General features: G+C 55.2%; 1 protein-coding gene across 1 annotated transcript in view; it reads right to left on the reverse strand.

The window, feature by feature from the left end:
- Positions 1–1,227: 1,227 nt before the first annotated feature.
- KIF13B (kinesin family member 13B) overlaps positions 1,228–13,767 on the reverse strand; it is a 199,515-nt gene continuing 186,975 nt past the window's right edge. The window contains exons 38-40 of the mRNA XM_044225037.1: positions 13,177–13,239; positions 8,599–9,559; positions 1,228–6,340 (exon numbers count right to left, since the gene is read on the reverse strand). Of these exons, the coding sequence (XP_044080972.1) occupies positions 6,051–6,340; positions 8,599–9,559; positions 13,177–13,239 (1,314 nt within the window). The 3' untranslated portion in view covers positions 1,228–6,050. The remainder of the gene's footprint in view (positions 6,341–8,598; positions 9,560–13,176; positions 13,240–13,767) is intronic.

The raw sequence follows: 13,767 nt of genomic DNA on the forward strand, positions 1-13,767 counted from the left end.
ACAAATGTTCACTGAGTGACTCAGCGAGTGACTGACTGAACGAAGTAAATGGGAGGTGTCCACTGGAGCCCGTTTTCGGGTCTGCACAACTGAAACAAGCCCACCGCCTCAGGCAGACCAAGAAGGTCTCTTCTCATCTCAAGAAAACGAGTAGCAACTCGAAAAATGATTTATCCTAGGAGCTAGATCAGTTCTACATTCAGACTCCTGCCTCAGAGCAGGGCAGCTCCTGGCTGCCAAATTTCTGTCATAATTTGGCAGTACTTTCTCTGAGAACAACTCTTTGGCACTTATGAATATAAACAAGTCCTGCAAACATGTGCCTGACTGGTGGCCACCACCAATCGGGCCTCTCCATCTGCAAGGACATATACATCAGCTGAGGGCCACGCGAGTGGCGGGTGCAGGGCTGCCCAGGAGTCGGCTCCCTGGGGAAACAGCACCCTGGGCTGGCCTTGTCCCTGTCTGGTGCAGGGCTGCGCTCAGGGACCTCAAGTTGGTCCCCGCAGGCCACCTAAGAGGAGACCTGCTCCCCCCTGCCCAGGTCGGAGGAGCTGGACCCACCACCCCGACCAAGTGCCATTGTGAACCATGCTGGGTGATGACTGGGAGCCAGGTCCTGATGGGGACAAGCAGGAGTCTACAGAGAACATTGGGTTCCGCAGCCTGTGGGGATGCGGCCCAGCCCTGCCAGGGTCCACAACTATCACCTCCTTCCCAGAACTGCCCGTGCAGCCATGGAACACGTCTCCGGCTCCCTAGCTGGGGGTCTGATGTGAGGTCGAGCTTGTAGATCAAGGCAGTGGGGCCCTGACCTGAGCACTGGGACATCCTGCTCCAGAGAAGCGGCCTGTCCCAGCACCTCCCCAACCCCCTCCAGACCAGCTGCCTCCCAGTTGGCCCAGAAGCTCCCATTACCCGGGGTCAAAGGCCACCTCAAAGTTTCCACTGCTTCTTGGCGCTGATGAGAGATCTCAACTAAGGGGATAAGACTGGTCACAGAACACACCGGACCTCCTGGTTCTTCAGTCTGAAACACAAAGAGCAGAGGGGCCGGAGACATGCACTCAGGGAACTGTTGTCTCCCTGAACCTCCCTCTTCTAGCCTCAATCTTGAAAAGCCCTGGACCCAGGCCACCCCTTGCCCTGTGGGACAGTCTACAATGAGCGCAAACACCACCACGTCTGGGTTCACGGAAGGAAAGGCAACAAGACCAACCTCAGACATAGGCACGAAATCGGGTTTTATTTAGAGGCTGCTGGTCATAGGAGAGGAAGGCATATATGGTACAAAATTACAGACGTTTAGTTCATTTTATAATACAAATCATTCAGTCTTTACAATTCATTACAGAGTCTTTGGATTTTTTTAAACTCCCATTTCATGTGCAGCAAATCAATACAGTCCCCCAATCAGAACCACTTCGTTATACGTGAACCCATCCTATTTACAGAACTCCGCACATGGAGATGTTCCAAGACCCTCCCCACAAAATTAGTGTCAGTAGCCCGGCTGAAGGCACGACGGACTTCTCTGAGAGAAAGAGACCTATGGAGATCATCGAGCCAGTGTCTTTGGGCACAGAAGACAGGCTGCACTCGCCGTCCCCAGGGTAAGGCACGACAGACAGATGGCTGCCTCCTTGGGCATTCCCTGTGCAAGACGCAGGCCTCAAGCGACCTCGGGCAAGTAGGGCTAATCTTAGCCAGGAAAATAAATACCCTTGAACTTCTTGTGGGTCTCACATACAAGGAACATTAAGCCAAGAGAAGGGGAAGGGGAGTAATGGGGGATGGAAACACCTAAAGCCTTTCAAATCTGCAAGGGTCCCATTCACAGCTCAACAGAAGCTCCTGTCTCTCAGCAAACACACGAGGCCCTTCATGGCTGGCCCCAGCTACACGTGCTGGCTGTGCTTCCTTCTGCTCCCGCGCCCTCTGGCCAGGCCAGGATTCTGGACAGCTGTCCCCGCTGCAGCCCCTATCTGGCCTCTGACAAGTCCTCATGCTGCACCTGTGGCCAGGCAGCCCATCCCCTCTTGCTGTCACCCCCAATTCCAGAGCCTGGGACCTGCCAGAACCACGTCTGGAATCCTAGCGTTGACACATCACTTAACATAACTATGCCCATAAGGGGAGAACAGAAGACTGGAAATGGGGCCCTTTCCTCCCTCTCCCATGATCACAGGACCCAAAAGACGGTACCTCTGGCCCAATAAATGCTGGGTTGTGGGGACTGCCTGGGCTATGGCTTTAGTGACCACGTCTACTTCACGTCACTGCTTCATGTCACTGTGCACCAAGAAGCCAGAGCGGAGGCCACAGACCAAGCAGGACGGGCCTCCATCTGACTCGCATTGCTCTCCCTGGGAAGGAGCGGGGCTACCCCGGGCTGCCCAGGAAGACAGCAGACTGCAATGGAGTGACACGTGCACCCCGAGTTATCCAGCGACACGTCGGCCTGGAAGGGAAGTTCCGGTGGTGAAGCAAGAAGAGAGGTGGCTCAGGGCTGCAAACCCTGTCCCTGCAAGAATCCGGCCCAGCCCTCATGGCTGCCAGGGTGCCCGTGGGGCCACAGCTGGGGCACAAGAGCCACAACCGCTTCTCCGGGCACTGGTGACCGCCCAGCCATGGTGACAGCCCAAGAACACCTACAGGACGGCCGGCTCCTCTCTCACATGCTGCAGGATGGATCCCAAAGCTCACTCCACTCGCAGGAAACCCCTGGCAAGAAACCGCCGAAGCACCTTCCTCCCAGGAGGAACGACAACCTTCCCACCCAGGAAGGCAACAGAGCTGGCCCGCCCGCGCTCGGTCAGGTGCTCAAGGCCCAGCATGGCCCGAAGCCCATGCTGGGTGTGGGGCTGGGGCGGGGGGATTGCTGTGGGGGAGGCAGAGATGCAGGGAACTGGAAGTTGGGGTGGGGGGATCTCAGGCAGAGGACGCTTGCCCCTGTGTTTAAAAAGTAGGCCCCCCGCAAAGGGGAGGTGGGGGGCATGGCAGAGAGAGGTGGTCTGGAAAGTCTTCCCATGCCAGGGCTGCTCAGAACTGTCTGTCCAGGCTCTTCCACTGTCCCTGCAACCTCTGGCCCCTAAAACCCTGCTCCAGCCCAGAATTCCATCACGGTCTGCTGCATCTGAACTAACCCTAGTGACAGAGCGAGAACCACAGCCCTCGCCTCCCAACTGACCTTCCCCAGACGGTTCCACGGAGCGTGGTCGGTGCCACGTTACCGGCAGTTGGGCTCCAGCAAGTACTTTGCCCAGTAAGTGAGGACCGTGAAGGGCCAAGTCACCTTCCATTGTTCTTCCCAGGGAGCCTGGTGGGTGACGTGGGCCCACAGGCAGGTAACCTGAGGCTGCGGGAGCAAGAGCTGCTCCCCTCAGAGAAAGGGGCAGTGGCGGGACCTACGTCCATGAACCACACGGATGCTGGTGTCCAGAGACGAGTCCTAACTAAACACCGGTTGTTAGACTTCTGCGCCGGGAAGGACGTCGAGCAGAAGAGCAGAGCCCAGGACCCAGAGCACGCAGGACCGCGGGGGCGTGGCTGCCGCCCCGGGCGGGATCCCCTCATACCTGGGGCGCCCAGTAGCGGCCCAGACCGGCCCTCCGGGGAGCACACCACCAGCCCCGATGCGCTCGTGGCCGCCACGACGGGAGGACCTGAGACACCGACCTGCAGGGCCAACGGGCCCCTGCGGGCGAGGACCGGACGGCGAAGGCTTGGTCCCGGGGGAGCTGGGCGCTCAGAGCGCCGGGGCTCCAGGCGGTGGGAGGGCGGCCAGGGTGCCGTGAGGAGGGGCCGGTGCTTCTGGGAACAGCTCAGACCGCCGCGCTGGGAGTCCGACGCTGGCGCTTCCACAAGCTGGAAGGCAGCGCTTAACTCTCCTCGGTTTCAGCCTGTTCCCCTTGAGAAGTTCCCTTCCAGCTCTGCAACCACGCACATCTGCAGAGCTGAAGCTATGCCGGGGTGTAGCTCCGGCCCCATCCTCGGGGGGCAGCTCGCGCTTTGGGCCGGCGAGACAGAGGTCCCAGGAAGGCGCCGAGCGTGGACCACCCCCTCCCGGGCAGAGGTCCAATCGCGGGCGGGGGAGGTGGTGGTGGTGGTGGTGTGGGCGGGAGCGGCAGCGCTCCACCTGGCGCACAGCTGGGCCCCAGCGGCCGGCGGGCACCGCCACGTGTAATTAATGGGAGCTAATTAATCTCGGGCTCCTCCCTGGGGGGGATCAAGCCTGCAGCAGCCCACACCTGGCGGGGGGGGGCATGGGTTTCTGCTTCCCCAGCTGGCCGCGGGCCCCACACAGCCTCACTCAGGGGCAGGGAACCCGGAGTTACTCCTCAGGAGGGGCTTCCAATCCCTAGAGAATGAGACCTTTCAGAAAAGCCGTTCTGGGCATCGTTTTTTAAGAGTCTAAACGTGAGAACTAAAAACAGGCCTTCCAGGAGTGCTGTGTAAGAATCCTGACCCAGGGCTCTGGGCCTGAGCAGCCATGCTCCTGCTGACGGCTGGGGTCCATCAGGCCCTGGTGAGGACAGGCCCTGCTGAGGACGCCCAGGGCAGGTGGTCACTGGACTAGGGCTGCAGGAAGTAGGAGAAGCAGCGGCTCTGCCATGGAAGGGCCCTATCGGCCCTAGCACCCTGTGGCTCCGCTGCCCAGCCAGCACGTCCCCCTCAGGGCCACGCACCACCCAGGCCTGCAAGGCTCCAGCTTTCTGCCCACCTCCACAGATGCCTTCCCCAGTGCGCCTGGCAGGAAAGGACTCCAGGGCAGGAGCCGGGCAATGCTGTTGAAGGGCTCGTGCTGTCCGGGCCATGTCTGTGGTTCAGCAAAGGCCAGCCGCAGGGATGTGGGGAGCCCTTCAAGACCACGGTCCCACAGGCTCGGGTCAGGGAGTCAGGGTAGAGAACTGCCAATAAGTGAAACTAGTCTAAGGTCCTTCCAAGAAACCAGAATTGCACCAAATAAGGTCGTGATGCCTCTGACTTCGTTATTGTGGAAGCACAATAAAGTAATTCTCCAAGCTGTCACTGTTACCTTAGAGGAAGGCCACTTGTGTATCTGCATCAGTCATGACATAAGAAGGGGCATCACCCTCTCGTCCCTCTGGGAACCTGCACCCTCTGAGTGACCTCACAGGCTGCCGATGTGCAAGGCAAGCCCTGGGCACTCTTGCCTGGGCAGGCGATTGCGGCTCGCGAGTGATTTCGGATTTTGAAAAAATAAATATAAATAAATATATTCCAAGCACTCTGTTAAGGGAATAAATGGTAAAGAGAAAACACTTTGCAGGTATTAAGACACTAACACACCCACAAAGAAAGCCCTAAGAAACCCTGTGGAAAGGAAGAGAGGAAGATGGGAGGGGCCAGGCCCAAAGCCCCTTGCTAGGGCACCCAGGACCCTGTGCCAGGAGCCCCAGGAGGCCAGCGAGAGGCACTTATGGGAACTTGTTACTTGGTGTAGAGACTCCGGGGGTCAGAGGGATACAGTGAGCCTAAGGAGCAAGCCACAACCAGCATGGGTCTGCTGGGTGCTGGTTCTGGAGGCACAGGCAGGAGGCCCCACCTCTGCAGGGAGAGAAAGGCACTGGGATGGTTAAGATGTTAATGGGGTCATCGGAACAGAAAAAAAGAACAAGAGAAGAGCCCTAGGGGAAAACCCCAGGCATGGGCCCCACTGACACCCACAATCCAGGACTGCTCTGGGCTCCCCTAGAACCATCAACCCCTCTACGTTGCTGAGATGCCTCCCCATTCTCTGGGCAGAGAAAGACCTGAAGCTTCCAGAGTCCCGAGAGGAGCAGGGAGAGGTCAGCAGCCCTACGTGGTGCAGAAAGGACACCTCTCCATGCTCCCCACGGAAGGGGGTTTGAGGTGTCCCTGCCCACTCAGGTCCCAACTCCACCCAAGGGCTGTCACTGGCAAGGCTCCAAAAAGGCACCCCCCCTTCCCCTTCAGCCTCTGCCTGGGAAGCAGAAGGAAGCAGACTGGCAGCCCGGGAAGAGGCAACCCAGGGTTGGGGGTGGTGGGTGGCGCCCAGCACTGGTTTAGCTGGCCCAGGATTTTCGGTTCTCGGGGTTCTTATGGCTCCTGTCTGCCCTCAGCGCCATAGCGCCCTCTGCCTTGGCCAGAGCCGCAGTCAGAGAGGCCAGGTTGGTGGCGGAGCCGGAGAGAGTGCTGCTCCTGCGGGGTTCGGGGGCACCCTGCAGCCGGAGCCCCGTGCTGCGCCGCCGGCCGGCGCCCGCTGCTCTGCGCACCCGGCCGGGCCTCACCAGCAGCCCGTAGCCCGGGTTGCACTTGAAGTACTGCTTCCCGCCGATGGAGCCGTCATTCTTACCTGAGGGAAAGACAGAAGAGCACACGGAGGTGACTTCCCAGGACCCTAGCTCCCTGTCCCTGTGTGCCTGACAGCTCCCCAGGGGGCACAGGCACTCACTGTTGAGCAAAGGGGGCCGGGGTGGCTGTCTCGGGGCAGCACATGGTGGTCCCCAAGGACAGGTAGCCTCAGGTCCTGCCATTTCAATGCCCCAGTGCAAGCAAGTCACCAATCCCACCCCACTCTGGGGCATGGACCTTCTTCAACCTGGCTGGTCCACACGTAAACCTAGAATGGAGTTGTGGGTAGAACGATTACTTTTCCTGAATTTATCAGATGGAAACTGGCAAATTACACCACTGTAGTTAGTTAGATGTCACACTTGATGTTATTGAGATGGTGTGAGGAAGTTTCCTTTGTAAAAGCAAAAGAAATGCATTAAGGTGAAGAATGAGAACCCAGCGCTCAAGAGAGCAGAGGGAGGGGGCCCTCGTGACCCCTAAATGCCAGCGTGCCATGGGGATGGGTTGGTGGGGAACCCGATCTCTGCAGCAAAAACAGTCATGAATTTTCTATGCTCACTGTCTGAACATCTGACCTGCCCTCCCCCCCACCTCTGCTGTCTATCAACAAAGGTCCCCTCAGTGCACCTCTCAGGTTGGGCCACTGCTACCACACAGCTCCCAGGGCGCACACACCAACCCCCAGCACTGGGTCCCTGCTTCCGGGCTCCCCACCATCCTGCCCACTCAACCCATTTCATTTTCTTTATGATACTTATTACTATCAAATTTTAATTATTTATTTGTCTACTTGGCAATTCTCTCTCTCTCTTAAAATGAAAGTCCAGTGAAACCACAGACTCTGTTTTGCTCCCCAAGGTATCCTTGGGATTCAAGACGGTGTCTGCAACATGGCAGGTGCTTAATATGAACTGTTGGATGAACTCATCTATTTGTGAATCCCTCTGTAATTCTTGAGTCAACTGCAGATACAAACTTCTCTTCCAATTCCTCTGCACATAGTAGCAGACTCTCCTTTAAAAACTATTCCAGCTACATGCTCTTCTGGAGCCACTTACAACTTACAGCATCATTCACAACTGCCAAGAAGTGGAAACCGCCTACAGGTCCAGTCAGTGACAAACGGATGAACACAAGGTGGGCGCAACGGACTAGTGTTCGGCCATAAAAAGGAATGAAACACTGACAGAAGATGTGACCGGATCTACCTTGGAAAATCATGCTAAGTGAAAGAAGTCAGTCCCAAAAGCCCACCTTCTGCCTGATCCCCTTTATGTGAAGTCTAGACTGGGACACTTCATACACATTTAGAGGGCCAAAAATAGACTACTGGTTACCTGGAGTTTAGAGAGGAGGCTACCTTACAAATGGAAATGTGGCTTTGTCGGGGGGATTGATGAACCTCTTCTAAAATTAGACTGTAGTAATGACTGTGCAACTGTGTAAATATATCAGAACCATTAAACTGTACACTTTTAACAGATAGACTTTACAGTATGTGACGAGGTATCACAACAAAGAAAAAAACAACCATCTGGGGACACCTGGGTGCCTCAGCTGACTGACTTCTGCTCAAGCCATAATCTCAGGGTCCCAGGATGGTGCCCCATGTGGGGCTCTCTGCTCAGCAAGGAGTCTGCTTCTCCCTCTGCCTCTACCCCTCCCCCTGCTCGGGTTCTCTCTCATAAATAAATAAATAAATAAATAAATAAATCTGAAGGACCAAGTAATTCCTTAAGCTGTGGCCCTGGTTTTTCGGAAAACAGTAATGCAGTCGGTGGCAGAATGTCCCATTCTGTAATGAGACTGAAGAGACGGGTGAGCCTGTAATGCACCTTAGATCACTCACCTTCTGTTCTCCAGCCCGGGCACCCAGCACCCCCACAGACACCCATGTTTGCAACCAGAGCAGACACAGCACACAGAGCTACTGTCATACTGTCACAGTTCAAGAGCAGATGCCTCTATGACTTAAAAAAAAATGTGCTTAGATTCATTACCAAATTAAAAGTAGCTTTCAATTAATGTCTTAAGTTTCTGAAAAATGTCTGGAGGTTAAGCAAAGAGAACGCTTAGGAAACTCTTATTCCTGATTTGAAAAGTAGTGACCTGGAAGCTCAGAGGGGTCAAATAATAGCCTAGGGGCCCAGAGTAGGTTCCGGGCAGTGCTGGGCGAGGGCCAGCACTCCTCTGCCACCCCACCCTTAGCTGAGTCACTGCAGGCAGGGAACCAGAGGCCCAAGCAGCACCACTCACCTGAAGGTAAGTCCAGCTCCACTCCGACCCACGTCCCCTCCTGAAAGTCGGTGGGGCCAATGTATCTCACGATGCCCATTTTGTTGGTGCCCACAGTGACATATTCTCCCTCTTTGAGCCACTCTGGGACTTCACTGGCTTCTTCGGAATCAGAGGAAACTTCCAGCTTTCCCAGGGCCGGTGCCCGTGCCCCACCGTCGCCCAGCGCCCCCGAGGCCAGCAGGTCCTCCTCTGCCGCCGAGGAGCAGCTGGGGTCTCCGCCCAGCATGCGTGTGAAGGACTTCAGCTCGGAGGTCCGCACCTTCTGGATTCTGAACGGGGAGGCGGGAGCAGGGGACTGAGACAGGAGGTCGGGAGGCACTTGTGGTTTGGAGACGTCCAGCTCTGAGCCAGAGGCCGGCTTCTCGCGGTCCTCGGGCCTTCCCAGCCGCTCGGTAGCTGGGGAAACCTCGCCCCCGCTCTGCTGGCTGCATGATTCCTTCTGGGGGGCATAAGTGGGGAGAGGCGTCGGGGGTGCGCCCGCCTCTTCCTTCTCCGAGAACACCGGCTCCTTGGTGTCGTAGGAGCCATTGCTGTCACCCCACGCATCCTGCTTTGCCGGGACCGGCAGTGACAGAAGGCAGCTCCGGCTGAGCGGGCGGGCAGGAAGGTCACCGTCAGCCGCGGGAGCCACGGGTGGAAGCGGGAGCTCCGTCTCAGGGGTGGCCTGGAGGAGGGTGGGTGGAGGCGAGCCGGGGGTCTGCCCGCTCGCGGCGGCTGCGCCGTCCAGGCCAAGGGTGAACGCATCGGACAGCGTGGCGGAGGAGACGCTGTGGGAAAAGTAGCCGCTGGAGGCCTCGCTCAGGGGACTGGGCGGCCCCTCTTGCACCTCCAGAGCCTGCGGCGTGGGTGCTTTAGTCGGTCTGTCGTGGAGCTTCACGGGGGCCAGGGGCACGGTCACCGCGGGGGCCACACTGGGAGCCTGGAGCAGGGGAGGGTACGAGGATAACTGGTTAAAATGCCAAGTTTGTGGCTCATTTCCAAAAGAACTGTGACAGATTCTGCCAGCGGAAACACAGCGGCCTGGAGGGTAGAATGCTGTGGCCGTGCACTGGGGCAGCCCTGGGGCCGTACCTGTGCCCCTGCTTGGTCCGGGCTCTTGCCCCGCACTCAACACCGAGAGCCCACCATGGCCCAGGTGGCTGCTGCATTTCCCACGGCACCCAGAGCTCAGCAAGCGGCCAACAGCCTGCCCCTTCCCCCTCCTCGCCTTCTGTACACACTCAGGAGTCTAACCACGGTCTGTAATAGCGTCACTCACCCTAAGAAACACATATCCAGCCTTCATCCTGTTTCTGGCACAGAGCTCCTGAAACCCTTGGATTTCCTCAATGTTAGCGGCAAGAAAGATGTCTTGATGTTCCTAACAAACCCCCTGCACCACAACTGAGTTCACCTTAAAGCGGGCACTCTGGGACTGCACCTCAGGATGGCAGGCCAGTGGCCAGGGGAATCACCCTTGTGATGAGAGCTTAGCCTCACGGCCTCAAGACACAGAGAGGAGCTGCAGGGGACTTAATCATAATTGGCCAAAGATGTACTCAATCGTGCTTGTGTAATAAGGCCTCCAGAACAATCCAGAAGGACAGGCTTCTGGGAGCTGCCAGGCTGATGAACACATAGACCTGTGGGGAGAGCAGGGCACCCAGGGAGGATGAACGTCCATGGGGTTTCCCCACACCTTGCACCATGCCTCTCTTCCATCTGGCTGTCCTGAGTCCTACCCCTTGGAGTAAACTGGTGATCTAGTGAGTAAAATGGTTCTCCTGAGTTCTGTGAAGCATTCTAACAAATCAATCCAACTTAGGTGGAGCTCATGCAAACATCTTATCTACAGCCGGTTGTTCAGAAGTACAGGTCACAACTGGGGCGTACAACTGGCATCCAAAGTGGGGGCAGTCTGGTGGGCCTGAGGCCTTAACCTGTGGACGCTGGCGCCGTCCCTAGGTACAGAGTGTCAGAATTGAGTTCAATAGCAGAACACTCGGCTGGTGTGGGACAGTGCTCACTTGGTGGTAGGCAAGAAGGCATACTCAATGGCCACGCAGGGTCTGGGAGGCCTGACAAGGCAGGAAAAGACCCTCACCACAGATGCAGCAACCAGGAGGTACACACTAAATCTCCAGTCCCTCCTTACCCACCAGCACCCCTGGCCTGGCTGCACTCAGGCTCAGAACCCTGTTCCCACAGAAGCAGATCCCCTGCCCCCATGGACTTCACGCCTTTCTCCTGCAGAGCGAGAACAGGGATCTGCTTGGGGGAGGAAAAAGGGACTTAGCATAGCTTCACCAGCACAGCCAGGAATAAAACTCAGGCCTGGTGGCTGACGTGTGGCTCCCGGCAGGGAGTCCGGTGGAAGAGGAGACCGGCAGGCCAGTCCCATGTCACAGGTTGGGGGCCCCCTGATCCAGGGAGACACAAGCTGAGCAGCCACATCCCCCATTGTGAAGAGGGGGTGAGCGCGGTCAAAGCCGCAGAGGCTGGCCTCCCCCTCTAGGATCACCTGTCTGAGTCACACTGGCAGAGATGCACACAGGGCCCCATCTCCTGGGGAATGACAACAGCCTCGACTCGTCCACATTCTACTGTCTCTGAGGTGCTGCTAAGGTGTTCCCTTGTTGGTAACTGAAGCCATCTGAACAAGGGAGCAGATTCCCTTTCTATTCCCGATTCACAATGACAGGGGCAAGGGAGAAAGCAGGAATGGGGAATGCGGTTGGAGCACTGGAGAAGGGTGCTGTTCAGAAAAAGAAATATGTTTTCCAATATTTACGGAAAGATTATTTATATTACAGGAATGGCCATTTTCCATTTGAAATACAGGATTTATTTGAACTGGGAAACAGCTGAGATCTATAAGTCTCTTACAGTTACTTGGCTTAACTCAGCAGTTTGATAAATCATGCATTTTCACGTGAATTGTCATTTATATTCCTGTCTCCAGAGGCCCTCCTTTCCCCACAAGGCACACTTTCAGGGTACGAAATTAACGGCACCTCTTGAGATTAACAGCCCATTTTTGTGATGGATCTCTAGGCTGCAAAATTTACTAAATCCAATAGATCAATAACTGTCACCAGCATAAATACTCTAAAAGATTAGGCAATCCTTCAATCATTTTTCTTTTGCAACTTGTACGTGTTTTATTTATTCTTTTCTATTTTATTTTCAATACCACTGACCAGGCAGGGAAGAACACACAAACAAAATTACAAGAGCCTGGAATCTGAACAGGAACTTTGGTTCTGGACTCGTGGGTGCTCCATTTTCCCCTGGTGGGTAATACCTCATCACTGCCACACAGACAGTTGTCTAAGGGCCAGCTATACCCCGTCCTGAGGAGGTAACAGTCCAGTGACTGTTCATTATCCCATTTGCTTCCACATGAATCCCTTGATGTAGGCCAGAAAGTCTGACCATATGCATTTTATAACATGGCCCAGCAAGGTTCAAGGATTTATCCAAAGCCTCCAGTAAGTGACAACCAGGTATCAGAGGTCAGATCTGCAGCGACAACAGAGACCCACAGTGGCAGAAGGCGAGCCCTGATTGCACGGCTCTTTCCTGCTGAGCCCAAACGCAGCCTGATTCCTTCCGTGAAAGCACTGCAGGAAGCCGCTCCCACTTGACTGGAGTTGATAGGTGAGTGGAAACCTACTCCCATCCTTAGGTTATTCTTTTACCACTGACACTTCGAGAGACTGCTGGGAAAGCCTAACCTTGCAAAAAAATCACCAGGACGAACAGCAGAGTGGCTTGAGCTGCAGAGGCTGTGGGAGATCTGGAGCCCTCACCAGTAAGATTCTGTCTCCCTCTGTCCCACTGGCCTTGGGGCCGCAGGACTGCCTCAGCAAAATAATGAACACCACTCACAGGGGATGGGGGGGGGCACGTGAACACCAAAGTGTCCTGAATTAGAAAGGGCCCTTCAGAAAGGACTGAAATCCGTGGAGGGCTGAATTCCCTTCCAAATTATTTGCCCTTTTTTCTGTTGTTTTAATAAATAAAATTTTCCGATGAAGATACAGCATTTCCTAAGAGAATGAACACACAGTGGGAGAAAATAGATTTGCTATTCATAAGATGAGAAGTGCTGTTCATCTGTGGGAGATCATAAGAGACTATTTTCTCCCCAGCTTAGCATTAGTCTTTTCACGCTGATATCATGAATCAGAATGAAATGTAAAACTGAGAATTAAGCAAACACTTGGAATAAGGAGATTGTTCTGTTTATAGAAATCGCCTTTGCCTAGCAGTGGGCTATTAAAGCAACAGACTACATTAGCAGTCAAGCACCTAAAAGTTTAGCAATCATATGATTAACAAGTTGAAAATAGAAAAGTGGAACAAGGAAAATATAGAGGGAGAAGACAGTGACCTATATTACAGCTAATTATCAAAACAGGAACGTTAAAATGAGAAACCCACGGGTGTGGACTCAACAGTTACAGCATCGGGGCCACCCCCCTACATGTGGGGCTGCCACCAGTGAAGGTGTCCCTCCATCCCCAGCCCACCCCCCACCCCTGTCTGACTCACGTCCAGAGCTCCGGTGGTCCCAGCGTCCGCCAAGGCACACTGCACCATGATTCGGGGCACGGGCTGAGGAAATAAGTGAACAGGCAGGCGTGAGGGATCGAGAGAAGCAGAACAGAGATAACCAGAGGTTTTCACTGAACAGACTGGAAAGCCTGTCAGGAGGACCTAGTTGAAATAAACTTTCACAACTTTTGGGAATTCTGGTAAGTCACTGCCAAGTAGGTATGCCAAGGGCTAGTGGCGCTGCACTACACAGGGAAATGTAAGCAGTAAGGACACAGCAAGCCACTGGCAACACCAGAAATGTGCCGGAAACAGTAACATACAGGGCATGTTTACACACTCACAGGCTCTCTCTCCTCTCACATACTGCACGTGTTCATCAAGGGCTGTTCTGCACACACAAATGTTACTGGAGGCTAGAGACAAAGGGTTGGAACAGGAAAGATCAGGACCAAGGCTTCAGGCAGGAGGCAGAACACAAACCAAGCCTTGACGGGCAGGGAGAACTGGTGCCCTAGCAGGACCGGAAAGTGTCGTCACAGAAGTGAGGAGTGAGGAAGCCGGTCTGGCTAGAGCCCACCTCTGAGG

The sequence above is a fragment of the Neovison vison genome, chromosome 11 (assembly GCF_020171115.1).
Source record: "Neovison vison isolate M4711 chromosome 11, ASM_NN_V1, whole genome shotgun sequence".
NCBI classification, from domain to species: domain Eukaryota; kingdom Metazoa; phylum Chordata; class Mammalia; order Carnivora; family Mustelidae; genus Neogale; species Neogale vison.